The sequence below is a fragment of the Leptonychotes weddellii genome, chromosome 13 (assembly GCF_054177405.1).
Source record: "Leptonychotes weddellii isolate Sample4059 chromosome 13, ASM5417740v2, whole genome shotgun sequence".
Lineage (NCBI taxonomy): Eukaryota > Metazoa > Chordata > Mammalia > Carnivora > Phocidae > Leptonychotes > Leptonychotes weddellii.
In genome coordinates, this window is record NC_138381.1 from 66624111 (window position 1) to 66639676 (window position 15566).

Genomic DNA, 15566 nt, shown 5'->3' on the forward strand with positions numbered 1-15566 from the left:
CGTTCGGTATCGCGCTGGAGGCGGCTTGGCCCTCGCGGCGCTCCGTCGTCGGTCCGTTGCCCCGGCAACGAGCGGGGAAACGGCCGGTGTTGGTGGCGCGCGGCCGGGCGGGACTGGCCGGCGTTGGTTGAGGCATGCCGGAGCGCGGCGGGGGCACTTTTCGGAAACTCCGGGGCGCGGAGAAACGTGAGTCGGAGGGTGGGCTCGGCCGGAGCCGGCGTGCGGGCGGGGACCCGCGGAGCCCGGCCGCAGTGGCCCCGCGCTGGCGGGAATCGCGGCGGGCGTCCGGGGACCCGCCGTCCCTGCGCGCTCTGGGTGCGACGCCTTCCTCTGCAACCCCTTTTGTCTATGTGGACGTTGGGGCTGCAAGAAGGATGCCCCCGATTCGGGACCGGAGTCTCGTTTCTTGATTCCTGGTGCAAAGCTTTTCCACGGGCGGCTTCCAGGGCAAGGAAAAAATTATGTCCACCTTGCCACGGTTTCAAGACAGGTTGTAAACTGGCAGCCGAAGGCTAAACTGGGTCCATAGACGTAGATTATTTGCCCCCAGCTCTGAGCACTGAGCTTGAGGCTTGGCCTGGACGCAGACCTACCCGTTTATTCAACAGACGTTCCATAAGCACTGTTCTAGCCAGGCACTGTGTAGACCCTGCCCATCGTGGCAGCTCTGGGGTCAGGGAAGGAGGTGCCGGAGTGAGAGTGCTCTCTGCTTTCAAGTCTCCATCGTGTCCCCATTTTACTCCGTGACTCGGGCACATCGATTCCTCTCTGGGTCTCAGTTTTTCCATCTGTAAGTTGAGGGATGTGTCCTCCATGCTAATCCAGAACGCTTCTAGCTGTGACAGCCGGGCTGGGCCTCTCCCTGGGCGCTGCCAGAGCCAGGGCGTGTTGGTCCCCACAGGCAACCTTTTGCTGTCCACAGAGCCCAGGCCCTGGTCTGACACCACATGAATTAGGATCCCAGCCCTTTCATTTCCTCTGCTTCCCGGCTCTGTGGTTTTGGGCAAGTCGCTTCACCATTTTGAACTTGAGTTTGCTCACCTGCCAAATAATGGGGGGATTATAACAATAAAAAAGATCATATATGTCAAGAGCTTGACACATATATATGTTCCTGAAATTATTACCCCTGTTACTTTGTGGAGAGCGTAGAAGTCCCCAGGTGTTTGGGCCAGCACTGCTAGGACTGGTCCCCTGTCGTCATCTGCAGCACCCTTGATGGTGTCTCGCTCACAGCTGGGTGCAGCCCAGGCTTATTTAAAGTGATGATTTGCAAATCATTTGAAAGATGCTGATGCCTGGGGGCCTGCACTGAGACTTTTTTGATGTCATTGGTCTGGAACAGGGTGATTCCAGGGGGCAGCCAAGGGGTGAGGACCACTCATTAGGGGGCTGCAGCAGGCTCATTTTCCTACCATTGCCAATTTCCTCAGATGGCACTCCCTACGCTGCCCTCCTACTGGTGCAGCCGGAGGCTCCTGGATCAGCAGATGGCCCGACAGCGACACCGAGAGCAGGAGGCCCGGCTTCGGCAGCAGTGGGACCAGAACAGCCGCTACTTCAGGATGTCTGATATCTGTAGCTCCAAACAGGCGGAATGGAGCTCCAAGACCTCCTACCAGCGGAGGTAACTTCAGTGACCTTAGGGGGACGGAGGCAGGAAGCCACTTGCTGGTCATGGCATGTGGCTTTAAGAACCCGGGGGGTGGGGGTGGGGGAGTGTGGCTTAACAGCATGTTTTCTTGAGGAATTTGCTGGATGGCATAAATTCCCTGCATGGTCATGTTTTTCCAACTGAAAATTGAAGAGAAAGATCATCAGTGAAATGATACATTTGCACTGAAAAAGAGAAAACAGTAAGAAATATATGTAGAATCTGGGAGTCTCCAGGTGACCCTTTATCCCCAGAGAGAACCACAATTAACAGGCTGATGCAGATCCTCCTGTACTTTTCCCCTGCTGTGTGTGTATAAATACACACACACATATACATCCATTGTTGCAGAAATATATGTAAAAAACATGGAAGGTAAAAGCCTAGGCTTTGGAGTTAGACAGACCTAGATGGAAATCCTAACTGTGTCACTTGCTGTATAAATGAGCCTCAGTTTCCTCCTCAGTGAAGTGGGGCTACAGCAGAACCTACTTTGTAGGATTTATGATTCGGCGTATCGTACGTCGTGCATGGTAATTGCCCAAGTGTTACCTAGTACTGTCGTTACGTGCATATGTGAGACCACTGTACATTTTCTTATTGCGAAACCAAGATTCTGTTACGCATAGTGTTCTGTGACTTGCCGTCTTCACTTTGGCTGGAAGACACTTTCCTGTGTCGCCGTGTCACGTCCACCTCAGCCTCTTTGGCCGCAGAGCAGAGCAGAGCGTGCTGCGTGTGGCTGTCGTGTGACTGATGGAGGGAGGGCTCCTTCCCACCCAGCATGCATGCCTATCAGCGGGAGAAGATGAAGGAGGAGACGAGGAAGCAGCTGGAAGGCAGACGGGACAGACTCAGGCAGCTGCTGCTGGAGGAGCAGGACCTCCTGGCCAGAGAGCTGGAGGCGTCGCGGCTAAGCGTGGACTTGCAGGAGGGAAGGATCCGGGAGCGGTGCGGCAATCTGAGGTCGGCCCGAGAAGAGCAAAGGAAACTGGTAACTTCTTCTAGCCCCGTAGGAGCCAACAGAGCTGGAGTGTCCCCAGCCCGTCAGTGAGGCACTTGTGGGGCCACCCCCGGGCACTGGTCTGATGAGCCAGCAGTTAACGGCAGAGCCAGCAGGGGGACGGGCGTGTGCTACGTTGTTCTTCGTGCGTGTTGGGCACGAGCCACCTCTATTCTCTTTGGCCCCTTAAATCACCACCTCTGAGTCCTTTGTCTTTATTCCAGTCCCGTGGTCCCGCAAAGGCTTGGCACTGGTATACTTTATCTTCCGAGTACTTGTGGGGAATGGTGAGCCCCAGTCTACGTATTGAAGCCTGCTGTATCTTTTGCAACAGGTCTGTCCCATCTGGGATCCATCTGTAGCATCACATCTTGGCACGCTTCCATCACCATTGTGGCAGTCATTTGTCAGGGCTGTCTGGTTCCATTCTGGTGTCTCCCAGAGCCGGGGGTGCAAGGCGGGCAGGAGGTCTGAAGGGCAGGTGCAGGGACAGCGAGCCGGTGGAGGGGCTCTCAGCCTGAGCTGACTTCCCCTGGGGGTTATCCAAAATGTGAATGGATTTGAAAAGTGACATCAGGCTTTGTGTTTTCTTGACAGATTGCTGAACAACTTTTATATGAACACTGGAAAAAGAACAACCCCAAACTTCGAGAGGTGAAAACCTTTGATTTGCCTAAGTAGATGAAATCATGGTTCCCTTCTTGTTTGTAAACTTGCATCTCTTGCTGGGGTGAAACAGGAGAGGACACCCCAGCCCCCTGAAAAATGCACCAGGCAGATCTGGTTCGTTTGGTGTTTAGCCAACACTTACCGAACATTTGCTGCATGGTCTAGCACCTGGGCGTGTAGAGATTAGAGGGGGTCCCCGCTCTTCAGGAGCTCGCAGCCCAGTGCAGGAGACTGGGCAGCTCATTACAGTGCAGGCTGTAGTGGGCTGGGCAGGCCCGGAAAGATGTGCACTGGGGCAGTGCCCCCAACTCAGTTGGGGGTCAGAGAGGCATCTCAGAGGAGTTGCTGGAGTGGAGGAGTTTGGGCTTTTACCTGATGGTGTGGAGGTGAGGAAAGGACCCTCCAGATTGAGGCAACTGAGTGAGGATCAGGCCCAAGCAAGTCCAGGGAGCAACAGTGGCTGAGAGGTTGTGCCGTCAGAGAAGGAAGGGGGACTGCAAGAGTTGAGGCTGGTGAGGCAGGCGGGCCCAGACCCCGGCCAGCCTTGTGTGGCCTTCTCCTGGAAGCATGGGGAGCACCTGGATGATTTTAAGCAGGGGTACAGTGGGAGCCAGCTGCATTTCAGGGAGCAATAACTTTGGCAGCAGTGTGGAGGTTGCAGGACGGGGCGAGGCCAGGGCAGTGATGGTGGAGGCCAGAATGGGGTAGCAGCAGAAAGGAGGACAAGGGGCGAGACCTTGGGGGCAAGGGAGGGTGGGGCTGGTTTGAATGGCATCATTCCACGGAGACTGGGCCAGAAGAAGACCCGTGATGATGTCAGTAATTTATTTCAATTTAAGCTTTGTGTCTTTGTTTGGTGGGATGAGTTTATTCATAATTATAGTTAGAAATGGCTAGTCACTAAGTAAGGGAGCAATTTTGTGCTTTTGAGTCTTGTGCAGTTAGCATTAAGACTTTCCCTGGTCCTTTGAGGTTTAGGTAGGTGCTCCAAAGTCTTTTACTCAGAAATGTTTATTTAGAGGGCGCCTGGGTGGCTCAGTTGGTTAAGCGACTGCCTTCGGCTCAGGTCATGATCCTGGAGTCCCGGGATCGAGTCCCGCATCGGGCTCCCTGCTCTGCGGGGAGCCTGCTTCTCCCTCTGCCTCTGCCTCTCTCTCTCTCTCTGTCTCTCATGAATAAATAAATAAAATCTTTAAAAAAAAAAAAAAAGAAATGTTTATTTAGAACACTCAAATTAGTTACAAATATTTACATTTGTAAGTCAAGAAAGAAATTAAAACTTTTTATAGACAATTTCCCAAACAAAAGCTTTTGGACAGTGCTATAATTCATTTTCTGATCCAAAAGATTCTCTAAACCCAAATCTCTTTTTTTTTTTTTTTTTAAGTAGACTCCACACCCATCGTGGAGTTCAGTGTGGGGCTTGAACGCAGGACCGGACCTGAACTGAGATTGAGAGTCAGATGCTTAACCGACTGAGCTGCCCAGGCAACCCCCGAAATCTCTTCTTAATCACCCCAAATGTGTTGCATCTGTTGCTACGGGAGTACATGTTTATACACCTCCGCTTTGCAGAGGGAGTTTGGAGGAGCCAGGCGAAAGGCTGAGCCTGTTCCTCAGCTAGCTCCGGTGGCCCTGGGGCCTGGCATGCTCTGGAGTAGCCAGGGGTGGCCTTTCAGATCCTATTTCCATTTCAGTGTCCGCTGACCGGCTCCTGCTCAATCCCAAGGGTGCCGGCAGAAAAATTTGTGCTCCTTTGTTACAACTCGTACGATTTGTTTAGAACTGCCTGGTCCTTTAAGTCAGTAAACACTAACTGACTGGCATTCAGACTGTACATGTTGGGGTCTCCTTGTGCTCCCCTGTAAGGTACCTGGGCCTCCCTGAGTCCTCGTGTAGGGAACTTAGGGTCGCTGCGTTTCACAGCACACATCTGTCACATGAACCAGTGAGGAAGTTCGTCTTCTCTGCCTTCTCACCCTCAGATTGAATCAGCCCTTCACAAGGAGCATGTGATAAACTCTTGGAAAATGCAGAAAGAAGAAAAAAAACAGGTGTGGTATATGACTTGGGAAATAGCCCTCCGCGCTGTGGTGGGCGTGCTGTGCCTCCACGGGCTTGGAAGTTTCCTTGTTTTCGATGTTAATGACTCCGATCCAGGAATAGACTTGATCTCAGCTTATGTAACGTGCTAACACTGAACGGCGGCTGCTCTTACACGTACGACGGTCCATTGTGCTCGTTCCCGGGGCAGAATCACACCAGGTGACCAGGGTTGGCCCCGGGCAGGTGCAGTGCTCATCTGAAAGGTCACTGTTGTTGCTGGCAGTCTCTTTTGACATAGTTTGCAACCTTGGCTTACAGCAGCACCTCTGGGGACAAAAGTCCACACCTCTGTGAACCCATAGCTGTGCCTCTGGGTTAATTTTGGAGAGTATTGTGCTGACTTTGGGAAGGGGAAGGAACCCCGCCATTCTTGAGCCCCTGCTCTGTGCCAGGCCCTGTGCTGGGTACTTTCCCAGCATCGTCTCTGAGGGCAGCATCACTCCCATGATTCCCACCGTGAGAACAGAGCCCAGGAAGACGCACCATTGCCCAGGGTCACCAGGCTGATAAGTGGCATGACCCACTCTCGCGTAGACATGTCCAAATGAGGGATAGCGGCGGGGAACTGGGTCTTTGCTGGCCATGTTACAGATACTGACCTCCTGGGTTCCTTTGGGTCCATGTAGCAAGAAGCCACCAGAGAGGAAGAGAACAAACGGTATGAAAATGAGCATGAACGGGCCCGAAGGGAAGCTCTGGAGCGGATGAAAGCAGAAGAGGAAAGGAGGCAGCTGGAGGGCAAGCTCCAGGCTGAGGCGCTGCTGCAGCAGATGGAGGAGCTGAAGCTGAAGGAGAAGGAGGTGAGGGCACGGTCCTGGCCGCACAGCCTCCTCTGTTGCAGCTGCCTGTCGTTAGAAAATGGGCACGTGGAAAGCGGTGCTGAATAGGTTCTGTGGGCGGGCGGGGGGATGATTCTAAGACATGCAACAATGCTGGGCTCTCCCTTCTCACATGTATTCCTAGCTGTGGTTTTTCCATCCTCCTAGGTTGTATGCCCAGATTCTAGAATGTTCATGATACGGAGAGAATACCTGTTCTCTTAGGTGTGTTTCCAGAGTGGCTGTGTGAGAACCTTCTTAGAACTTGGATTTTCCAGGGCACCAAGTAGACTTGACTTGGTCTGATGTCCTAGCACACAGCTATGGCTCTCCCCAGCTAGCAGGTTTGGGATCTCAAGGCATAAACTGTGAGGGTCTTTGGTTCAGGAGGCTGTTTTGAGGATGCTGTGCAGTTTCCCTGAGCTAGATTCCTGGGCTGGATCTTCCCATTCAGACAAGGGGAAGCCTGTCCTTCCTCAGGCCCAAATGATTCAGGAAACAGGTCCTTAATGCCCACCATCTGCTTGATGCTTGATGCCAAGCACTGTGCTGGGCCCTCACGGCGGGAGCTGTGTTGGGTGGGGGAGACAGGTTAATTCACAGTAAGGTGTGGATGAATGCAGGGTCCCGTGGGAGCATGGAGCATGGGTCTCGTCCTTGTCCACAGGCCCGGGAAAGGCTCTTGCAGGAAAGGAGTGAGCCACGCCCAGGGCTCAGAACCCAGAGGTGGGAGGGCGTTCTGATCACCCCCGGCCAGGCCAGCCCTGCTGCAAATGCAGATGAAGAATGAAGGGAGCTCTGATTCTGATGACCTTAATTGGATTTAACTGTCGTCCCCACAGGCCACCAAACTGAAGAAGGAGCAGGAGAATCTGCTAAAGCAGCGGTGGGAGCTGGAGAGGCTGGAGGAAGGGAGGAAGCAGATGGCAGCTTTCCGGCAGAAGGCAGAGCTGGGGTGTGTGCGAGAAGGGCCCCCAGCAGCTGCCCTGGCCAGGCGGGCGAGCCTCTCACTTGCCCAGACTTGCACGGGTACCCCAAACCAGAAAGGAGACAGTCTGTAGTAAGCAGCTGTCTGACCTCCAGTAATTGTTCATAAGACACTGAAGGCAGCCCCTATTTTGCTCATTTCTAGACGCTTTTTGAGACATCAGTATAACGTGCAACTCAATAGGCGTACCCAGCAGATCCAAGAGGAACTGGTGAGTCTGAGTCAGCCTGGCATTTCTTTCACCCTCTTCGGAAAAAAATGCTTTCCGTTGCTCAGTAGCTGAGTGCGTTCTCATAATAAGACACCAGGGGAGATTCCACCTTGATCAGCCCTGCAATCCCTGCCCCTCCCCAGAGGTCTCCTCCTAGATATATTTACATGATACCCAGAGAGAGAAGCGGTGGGGTTCTTTACAAGTTGAAGTGGCATTCCTCAGTATATTTACCTACCGGTAAACCTCAGATGCTGGGAGGGAGCCTGTTCTTTCATACTAGCTGCTCAGTCTTCCTGTTAGGTATGTCCGTGGGCTCACTAGTGACGCAGGGACGGGGAAAGTGAATGGGCCAGCCCATTTGCCTCCATCCCTGCTTGCTGCAGTCAGGGCGGGCCAGGGGGCGGGGGGCGCCTCTGCTGGGGCTCGAGCGCATTTTTCCCATCCCAGGACCTCCAGAGCTCCCCCGTTCTTTTTTTTTTTTTTTTTAAAGATTTTATTCATTTATTTGACAGAGACAGAGCGAGAGAGGGAACACAAGCAGGGGGAGTGGGAGAGGGAGAAGCAGGCTTCCTGCTGAGCAGGGAGCCCGATGTGGGGCTCGATCCCAGGACCCTGGGATCATGACCTGAGCCGAAGGCAGACGCTTAACGACTGAGCCACCCAGGCACCCCTAGAGCTCCCCCGTTCTTTACAGCGCCCCACTGTAGCAATGTGCACCACAGCCGGTTCCCCACCGGTGCATATTGGGGTCGTTTCTGGTTTTTCCCTCTTACAGCACAGCTGCAGTGAGCATTTTGTGCACATGTCTTTGTGCCTTTGGGTCTCCAGTCTGTGTTCTCAGAAGTAAGACTGCTACCCAGCTGTGTTCTCGAAAGCTGTGCTACCAGGCCTGTCCAAGGGCAGGGACATGCATGTGGTGGCAGAGGGTTCTCCCTTGGAAAGGGAAAGCTCCTGGGCCTCTCCTGCATTGTTTTAAACCATCCCTAAGTGGTTAAACCCTGACCCTTCCCGTCTCTATCTTGGGAACCATCGGAAGCCTCACGAATGTCTGCTCTCAGTGCCGAGTGCAGAAAGGCGGGGCCGTGGGAGTGGGAGGCAGGGGCCACAGAAGGGCTCCCCCCGCTCCCCCTGTGCTTACTTGGCCACCCTCCAGGAGGCGGACAAGCGCATCCTGCAGGCGCTCCTCAAGAGGGAGGACGAGAACCAGCGCATGCAATTGGCCAAGAGGGCGCAGGCCGTGGCCGACGCGGCGTGGATGAAGCAGGTCATCGAGGAGCAGCTGCAGCTGGAGAGGGAACGGGAGGCAGAGCTGCAGCTGCTGTTGAGGTGAGAGGCGGCCCCTGCCTGCGCCCGACACTCCTGGCCTCTCCTCTGGTCCCTCAGTCCCCACAGGGCACCACAAGGGTCTCCCTTGTGACCGAAACATCTGCCCTTGCTCAGCTGTCCGTCGTGATGAGCACATGTGTGCTAACGGACCTGGCTTTCGGGGGTGTTGCCCTGAAGTTCTCTCAGGTGGAAATCATCAGGGTTTAGAGTAAGGGTCTGTTCCTTTAAGATCTTAGAAACTTGATAGGAAGTTGTTATAAACTGTGGAGATGCTGAATGCTTCGTAGGTCTGTTAGAGATGGTTCTGGATCCTAAAAACCTAGGAGATTGAAATAATCTAACAGGTAACATTTATTGAGCACTGACTGTGGGCCAGACACTGTGCAAAGCGCTTTCCCGTCCTCATGTTATTGGCTCCTGACATCGTTGGGACATGAGGAGCAAGGGGATGGGGCTCAGGCACCGCTGGGCTCCTGTCCCTCTCCAGGGTCCTGACGGCTAGAGTCCCCTTGGTGTCCAAATGGCGTGGGTGCAGGTCATCACAGTTGTGTTTCATAAGGAGGCGGGAGCATAACCAAGGCAGCCCAAAGTACTTACGGGAGGAATACTCTCGGTGAGCTGGTCCGGAATTGTCACCTGTGAAGAGTTGGGTGCAGAAGTTGGTGTGAAGGTTGGTTGGCCTCACAGAAGATGTGTGGACCTGTGTGCCAGAGCCCTGTTGGTTCTTTAGTTGTCTTCTGCCGTGGGTGGTGGTAAGGAGCCTGCTCTCACCCGCTCTGTGTTCCCAGGGAGGAGGCCAAGGAGATGTGGGAAAAGAGAGAGGCAGAGTGGGCCCGGGAGAGGAGCGCCCGAGACAGACTGATGAGTGAGGTAATGCCGGCTGCGAGCACATACTGACCCTGCCAAATATTCTGGAACACAGGCCTCTCTGGTCATCATAAAGAGACTTTTAACGTCATTATGAGAGTAGTATCAACTTATTCGAAAAATATTCATAAGTACAGGAAGTAAACGCCAAGTCACCCAGACCCCCCAGCATCTACAGTCATCATTACTTGATTTCCCTCAACTCTTCCTGTTTCTGTGCATAGTGTGTGTTTCTGAGCATTCGCTATTATACTGTGCTATTTGATTTCAAGCATTCTAACATACTATTCACATCTTCCTTGTAGATATTTTGACGACAGCATATTATATCATGTGGGTGTGTTGTAGTTTGTGTTCTACTTCCCTCTTGTGGGTATTGTTTTTTTCCTAATTTTGAGGCATTACAAGAAACATTACAGTAAACATCTTGGGGCATAAGGCTTTCCATTTTCCGTATTTAGGATTTTTTCCCTTGAGGTGTAATAACCAGAAGTGGATTCTTGGAGGAGCGTAACTGTTTTCTTTGTCAGGATTTAAGTAATACACATAAGGCATACCCCATTTAGAAGGAAATCTTTTAGGGGCTCCTGGCTGGCTCAGTTGGTGGAGCATGTGCCTCTTGATCTCGGGGTCGTGAGTTTGAGCCCCACATTGTGGGTAGACATTCTTAATAAAAAAAATTTTAAAAAAAAGGAAATCTTTAGAAAAAAGCCTTCATTATCCATGTATGGAAAGTTAAAGTGGTTTAAAATGGAAATTCTATTTTGTGCATGTCCTTTTCGAATCCATGGGAAGTCGGGTTCCCACTGGTGCTGTCTCACTTTTATGAGTACCGATACTCTGCAGCATGTTTTGATTTTCCCTATTAAGAATGTTCCTCCTCATTGTGGCCACTTATGTGTCTCCTCCGGGGAGCATAATTGTTGGGTGTGGCAGGTGGCTTCCCACCGTTCCTGGTTCTTGAGGCCTGACCATGCTCTGGATGTAATCCTCTGCTGTGGCCAGGTCTCAAACCCAGGTTTCTGCCACTCTAAGCCGTAAATTTAAATCCAAAAGGCTGAGGGGAGGACCCAGACTCTATCTCTGGTCATCTGCATGGCTTGTGGTTTCTTTTTCTGGAACTGATGGGGAGTGAGACTCACAACCTTATTGCTACGTTTCTGCCCTGGGGAGGGAGCTCCATCCCCTCCTCTGACCTTGTCGGTGCCCAGCGGTCTCTCCCTACCGCACAGTGTGTGCATTTTGTATGTGGTGGGGACGGGTGGGAAGCGGGGCTGACACTGTGTGGGCCAGTCCTGTGATCTGGACTTGCCTTCACCTGGCATATTCAGGCCTGAGGCTGAGGACAAGGCTGGGTCTCAGGGCAGCTATGGCCTGTCCACGGCTTACAGGACAGGTACTTGTTAGCGTCACACTGAAATCTGCCCTTTGCCTTCCCGCTGTGGGTAGGTTCTGACAGGGAGACAACAACAAATACAAGAAAAGCTTGAACAAAACCGACGGGCACAAGAGGAGTCGCTGAGACACAGGGAGCAACTTATTCAGAATCTTGAGGAAGCCAGAGAGTCAGCTCGTCGTGAGAAAGAGGAGAGTGAAGAACTGAAATCAGCCAGGAAACAGGAGCTGGAGGCCCAGGTGGGCTCAGCCGGGGGGTTGGGGGGGGTAGGGGTGGGAGGCAGCCTCAGCCAGGGGGATGCGAGCTGCAGGTAGCAGGCCTCGCTGCGGCCCCCGCCCCACTGTGGCACCAGATGCCAAGACCCTTGACTTATTTTCGCAGCCTGGCACTAGGACCTTGTCCGAGAAGCCCACGTTAGTGAGCTCAGTGCACCCCTTTTCCTTTCCAGCTGAAACCCCGACCCTCCTGATTAGTCCCAGCTTTACTCCAGGTCCTCCGTCTGTGTGGGAGCAAGGCTGTCAGGCCTGGCCAGCCTCTCTCTTTGCTTGCTGGGACACAGTTGACTGAGTTCAGGACCTGACAGGGAGCAGAGAATAATCTTCCAAGCACGTGGGCACACCGGACCTTTTTACCAGCTGCATGTTACACACACAGCCTTTCCAAGCTCATAAATGCCCTTCCTTCTGGCACTTGCCGTCATTGTGGCTTAGCTGGGCTTCTCCAGCTGGCAGAGGCCCACGGACTTTCCCCCATGATCCGAGGCAGGGTCTGCCCTGGGAGCATTGTCCTGGGTGACTGTGCTCTTGGTGGCCAGGTTGCAGAGCACCAGCTGCAGGCATGGGAAGAGGACCAGCAGCAGGAGGAGGAAGAAGAGGCGGCGAGGCAGGCAGAGCGGCTCACCGACACCCTGCTACAGCAGGAGGCGAAGACGATGGCCAAGCGGGGCTACCAGCCCAAGGTAGGGAGTCTGCAGGGAGCCACCACCCAACCTGGCCCCTGCCGTCCCAGGCCTGTTCGTAGCCCTGTGCTTGGCTCCGGTTCTTCCTCGCTCCTCCTCGGTTTCACCCTTTCTCGGCCAGTAGGGAACCGTGACACATGGCTCGTCCAGTCCTTCTTTGGGCTTGAGGTGATCTTGCTCTGGTCCTGAATGCTGAGCTGTGGGCCGTGCGGCCCCCGCTGGGGCCGGGAGCCATCTAAGAGCTCCGGCGCCGTGGGTGGAAGGTGAAGGAGCAGTGGTGCTAGGTCTCCGCTGTGCAGACAGCAGAGCCCAGCTGAACAAGGGCCCGGTGTCCCTTCTTCTCAGCACCTCTGCCTGCCCCCTCCCCGCTCTGCGATCCTCTCTTCTCCTTCCGTCTTTCCCTGTCCCTCGAAGTACGTGAGTCAGCCCTGCGCAGCACAGCACAGGGCACACAGACAAGCCGAGGCCAGCACGCCGCTCCCCGGGAGCTGGTAGCAGAGGACCGGGAACCGAGGGACGGCCAGCAGGCCCGTCGCCTCTGCTGCGGTTCCAGGGCCACTCTGGCTCCCTGTCCCCCACCCCCACCCGGCGCTCTGAAGCGCTGCAAGACCAGGAGGCTGGCTTCTTTGTGGGCCGAGAACTCTGGGAAGCCGACGAGGCAGGTAGAGCGGGTGCTGCACCAGCTGCAGACCCATTTTGTCCTGGCTGGCTGGGGCTCTCAGGGCGCAGGGAACAGCATATTCTCAACTCACTTGACCAGGGATCAATGAGTGTCTTGGGACCAGGCTTTCACAGAGCGCACGTGAACACATTATTTAAAAAGGTAATAGGGGCGCCTGGGTGGCTCAGTTGGTTAAGCGTCTGCCTTTGGCTCAGGCCGTGATCCCAGGGTGTTGGGATCGAGCCCTGTTCGGGTTCCCTGGTTGGTGGGGAGTCTGCTTCTCCCTCTCCCTCTTTCCCCCTGCTCCTGTTCTCTCTCTCGCTCTCTCTCTGTATCTCAAATAAATGAATAAAATCTTTAAAAAAAAAGGTAATAAAGTGTCTCAGTTATGGCTTAGGATCAAAGCTTTGTCACTTGTAAATGAAAAAGCCATTGATTTATACGGCGCTTTCAGCTCTTAAGTTGGGATTAATTCCCAGTGCTCCAGCGATTGGCTGATCTGATCAGGCTTGTGTTTTCTTTCTTTCCTCAGCCCTACGGACATCCCAGAATTGCTTGGAACTGACTTTGTTGGGAACGTAAGCACAGAGAGCAGGGACGCTGAGGCCTGTGATACGCAGGTGCCAGACAGTTGTACCGTGTTCTGTTCGAGTGTTCGGGTCACTGCAGAACAGTTGAGTGAACCTGTTCGGGTCCACAGTTACCCAGAGCAAGGGCCTCACCGGACTAAGGGGTTGTGGAGAGGCAGCACCCAGCAGGAGGCCCTTTCCTGCCTTTCGTATCCAAGGATGGGGCTCTTAGAGTCACACACTGACAATACTGTCACGCAGTCCCTAGACTTAGAAAGTCAGACTCTGCAACCGCGCTAGGAGCTGTGCGGTGTGTCCTGTGACAGGATATATGGTATCCTGTTGCCTCAGGCTAATTGTCCACCACCAGTGAAGACTCCCACTGGAGAGATGAGGGAAGTTTCTCAGTTCTTAAACTTGCTATTTAAATTTCATTATTTGGTTGCGAGCAAACTCGTAAGTCTTGGTGCAGTTTATTTCAGGGTTTATTAATTTAGCAATCCCAGAAGGATCACATCTTGTTTTCTGGAAGAAAAAAAGCTATGAACTCTGAGACAGTCTGATGTGCTCCACAGATGCTTTCTGGAAAGGTAGCAAGAAGTGGGTGTTTCCTCCTTCAGGAAACATTTGGTAGAACTTCCATAGAGTGCCCTGTGTGGGCTGATCCCAACATGTATGTGACTGAGCCCCAGAAGGGAGCCTCAAAAGGCCACCTGGGTGGCTAACCTTCGGGCATAACACTTTGGACCTCTTGTGTCTTGGGAAGGTCTTGGCAATATGCAGCCTTGTGGGATGTGTGTGTGCAGAGGAAGGGGCACTGAGCCTGAAGGAAGTAGATCACACTCAACCAGACTGACCAGAACTGCCTCTTCCCACTGTTCTATCAACATGACACAGTTCTAGAGTAATCTCGGCATGGAGTACAAGTTCCCTGCAGCAATAATCATATTTTTGTGACTTGTATTTTTTTTTTTTCAGATTCTTCCTCTGAGGTTTCAGTTTTCATTATATTATATTTAAGATTGCCTGTCTCAGTAAATTACAGCTAATTATAGGGCTATGTGCCAGGTTATTAAAAACCTGAGTTTATTAAAAAAAATCCTGAGTGTAAGGGCTGCATTGCCTTCCCCATGCATTGTGCTATAAAAACAAATGGAGCAGCAAACTGCATCCTTAATACGTTTTTCGTTTTCTTGTCTTGAATTTCTTTGGCTATGATCCCCTGAGCACCACTTTCATTATGCTTGCTTTTATTTGCTTCCCGTTTGAGACGTTCATTTATTGTGAAATAAAGTTCTGGTGTGACGGCATGGCTTCTTGGCTTTGTTATTGTTGCTTTTAGTAACTGTTACAGAGTGGGCCCTATAGAATGAAAGATCTTTACTGACTCAGTCACATCTCCTACAGCTTTGCGTATTTCCTACGACTGCTCACAAGAAAAATGAGTATTTTTCCTGTGGAAGGGGTGTTGTCTCCCCTCTCATTTCCACTGGATTCTCTTTTAAGTAAACCACAGGGAATTATTAGGAATCATATGCTGTCTGAGCTCCAGTATAGATTTGTTGTGGACAGAATGCCTGGTAAATAGGCATGTAAATATTTACTGAATATTTCTTATTTCTTTCAATTTCTTATTTTTGAAGCCTTTTTGGTGACGCTGGTTCTCTGCCTAATTCATTTAAATGTTTCCTCTCTAAACTTGGCCAAAATAATAGTTTCTAAGTTTAGAGCTTCCATTGCCTTCCTGCTTCTAGTATAGCCCAGAGTCGTCTTCTCTCATGTGTAGTTTGTGCCATGATTATGTACGTATATTGTCTTTGTTGTTTTTAAGCACCTTTTTCTTTTTTCTTTAGCACCTTTTCCCATTCCCTGTAAAATTGGTGATTTTTAGATTATTCTTCACAGATTCTTCTATGAAGTTCAGTTTCTTTAGAACAGATGGTGCTGAAGCTAATATATAGTAATATATAAGTAATTATTTTCTGTATTTTCACTCTTTGTGCTCGTTCAGCATATACCTTGAGTTACTTTTTGTGAAGGGTGTCAGTCTGTGTCTTTATTCATTTTTTGGGGCACGTTGCTGTCCAGTTGTTCCAGCACCATTTGTTTAAAAGATTACTTGCTTCGGGGCACCTGGGTGGCTCAGTCGTTAAGCATCTGCCTTCGGCTCAGGTCATGATCCCGGGGTCCTGGGATCGAGCCCCGCATCGGGCTCCCTGCTCAGCAGAGAGCCTGCTTCTCCCTCTCCCACTCCCCCTGCTTGTGTTCCCTCTCTCACTGTGTCTCTCTCTCTCTCAAATAAATAAATAAAATCTTAAAAAAAAAAAATTACTTGCT

At 52.1% G+C, this 15566-nt stretch overlaps 1 protein-coding gene across 2 annotated transcripts; it reads left to right on the top strand.

The window, feature by feature from the left end:
* The first annotated feature begins 52 nt into the window (after positions 1–52).
* On the top strand, positions 53–14539 carry TCHP (trichoplein keratin filament binding). Of its 2 annotated transcripts, none has more exons than XM_081802019.1 (13): positions 53–186; positions 1425–1627; positions 2438–2648; positions 3255–3311; positions 5312–5380; positions 6059–6232; positions 7093–7205; positions 7383–7449; positions 8606–8778; positions 9567–9648; positions 11095–11280; positions 11856–11999; positions 13193–14539. In XM_081802019.1, the coding sequence occupies exons 2-13, from the start codon at positions 1434–1436 to the stop codon at positions 13223–13225; spliced, it is 1503 nt and encodes a 500-aa protein (XP_081658145.1). In that variant the 5' UTR covers positions 53–186; positions 1425–1433; the 3' UTR covers positions 13226–14539. The 2 variants fall into 2 exon arrangements, with proteins under 2 accessions (XP_081658145.1, XP_081658146.1); XM_081802020.1 differs by having other exon boundaries at positions 1434–1627.
* Positions 14540–15566: the final 1027 nt, after the last annotated feature.

What these genes read in the sequence shown, in the direction of transcription:
- TCHP (XM_081802019.1), top strand. Translation starts at nt 1,434, where the DNA reads ATGGCACTCCCTACGCTGCCCTCCTACTGGTGCAGCCGGAGGCTCCTG. An exon ending in ACAACCCCAAACTTCGAGAG is followed by an intron (nt 3,312 to 5,311) that starts GTGAAAACCTTT and finishes TCTCACCCTCAG; the next exon opens with ATTGAATCAGCCCTTCACAA. An exon ending in GAGCTGCAGCTGCTGTTGAG is followed by an intron (nt 8,779 to 9,566) that starts GTGAGAGGCGGC and finishes CTGTGTTCCCAG; the next exon opens with GGAGGAGGCCAAGGAGATGT.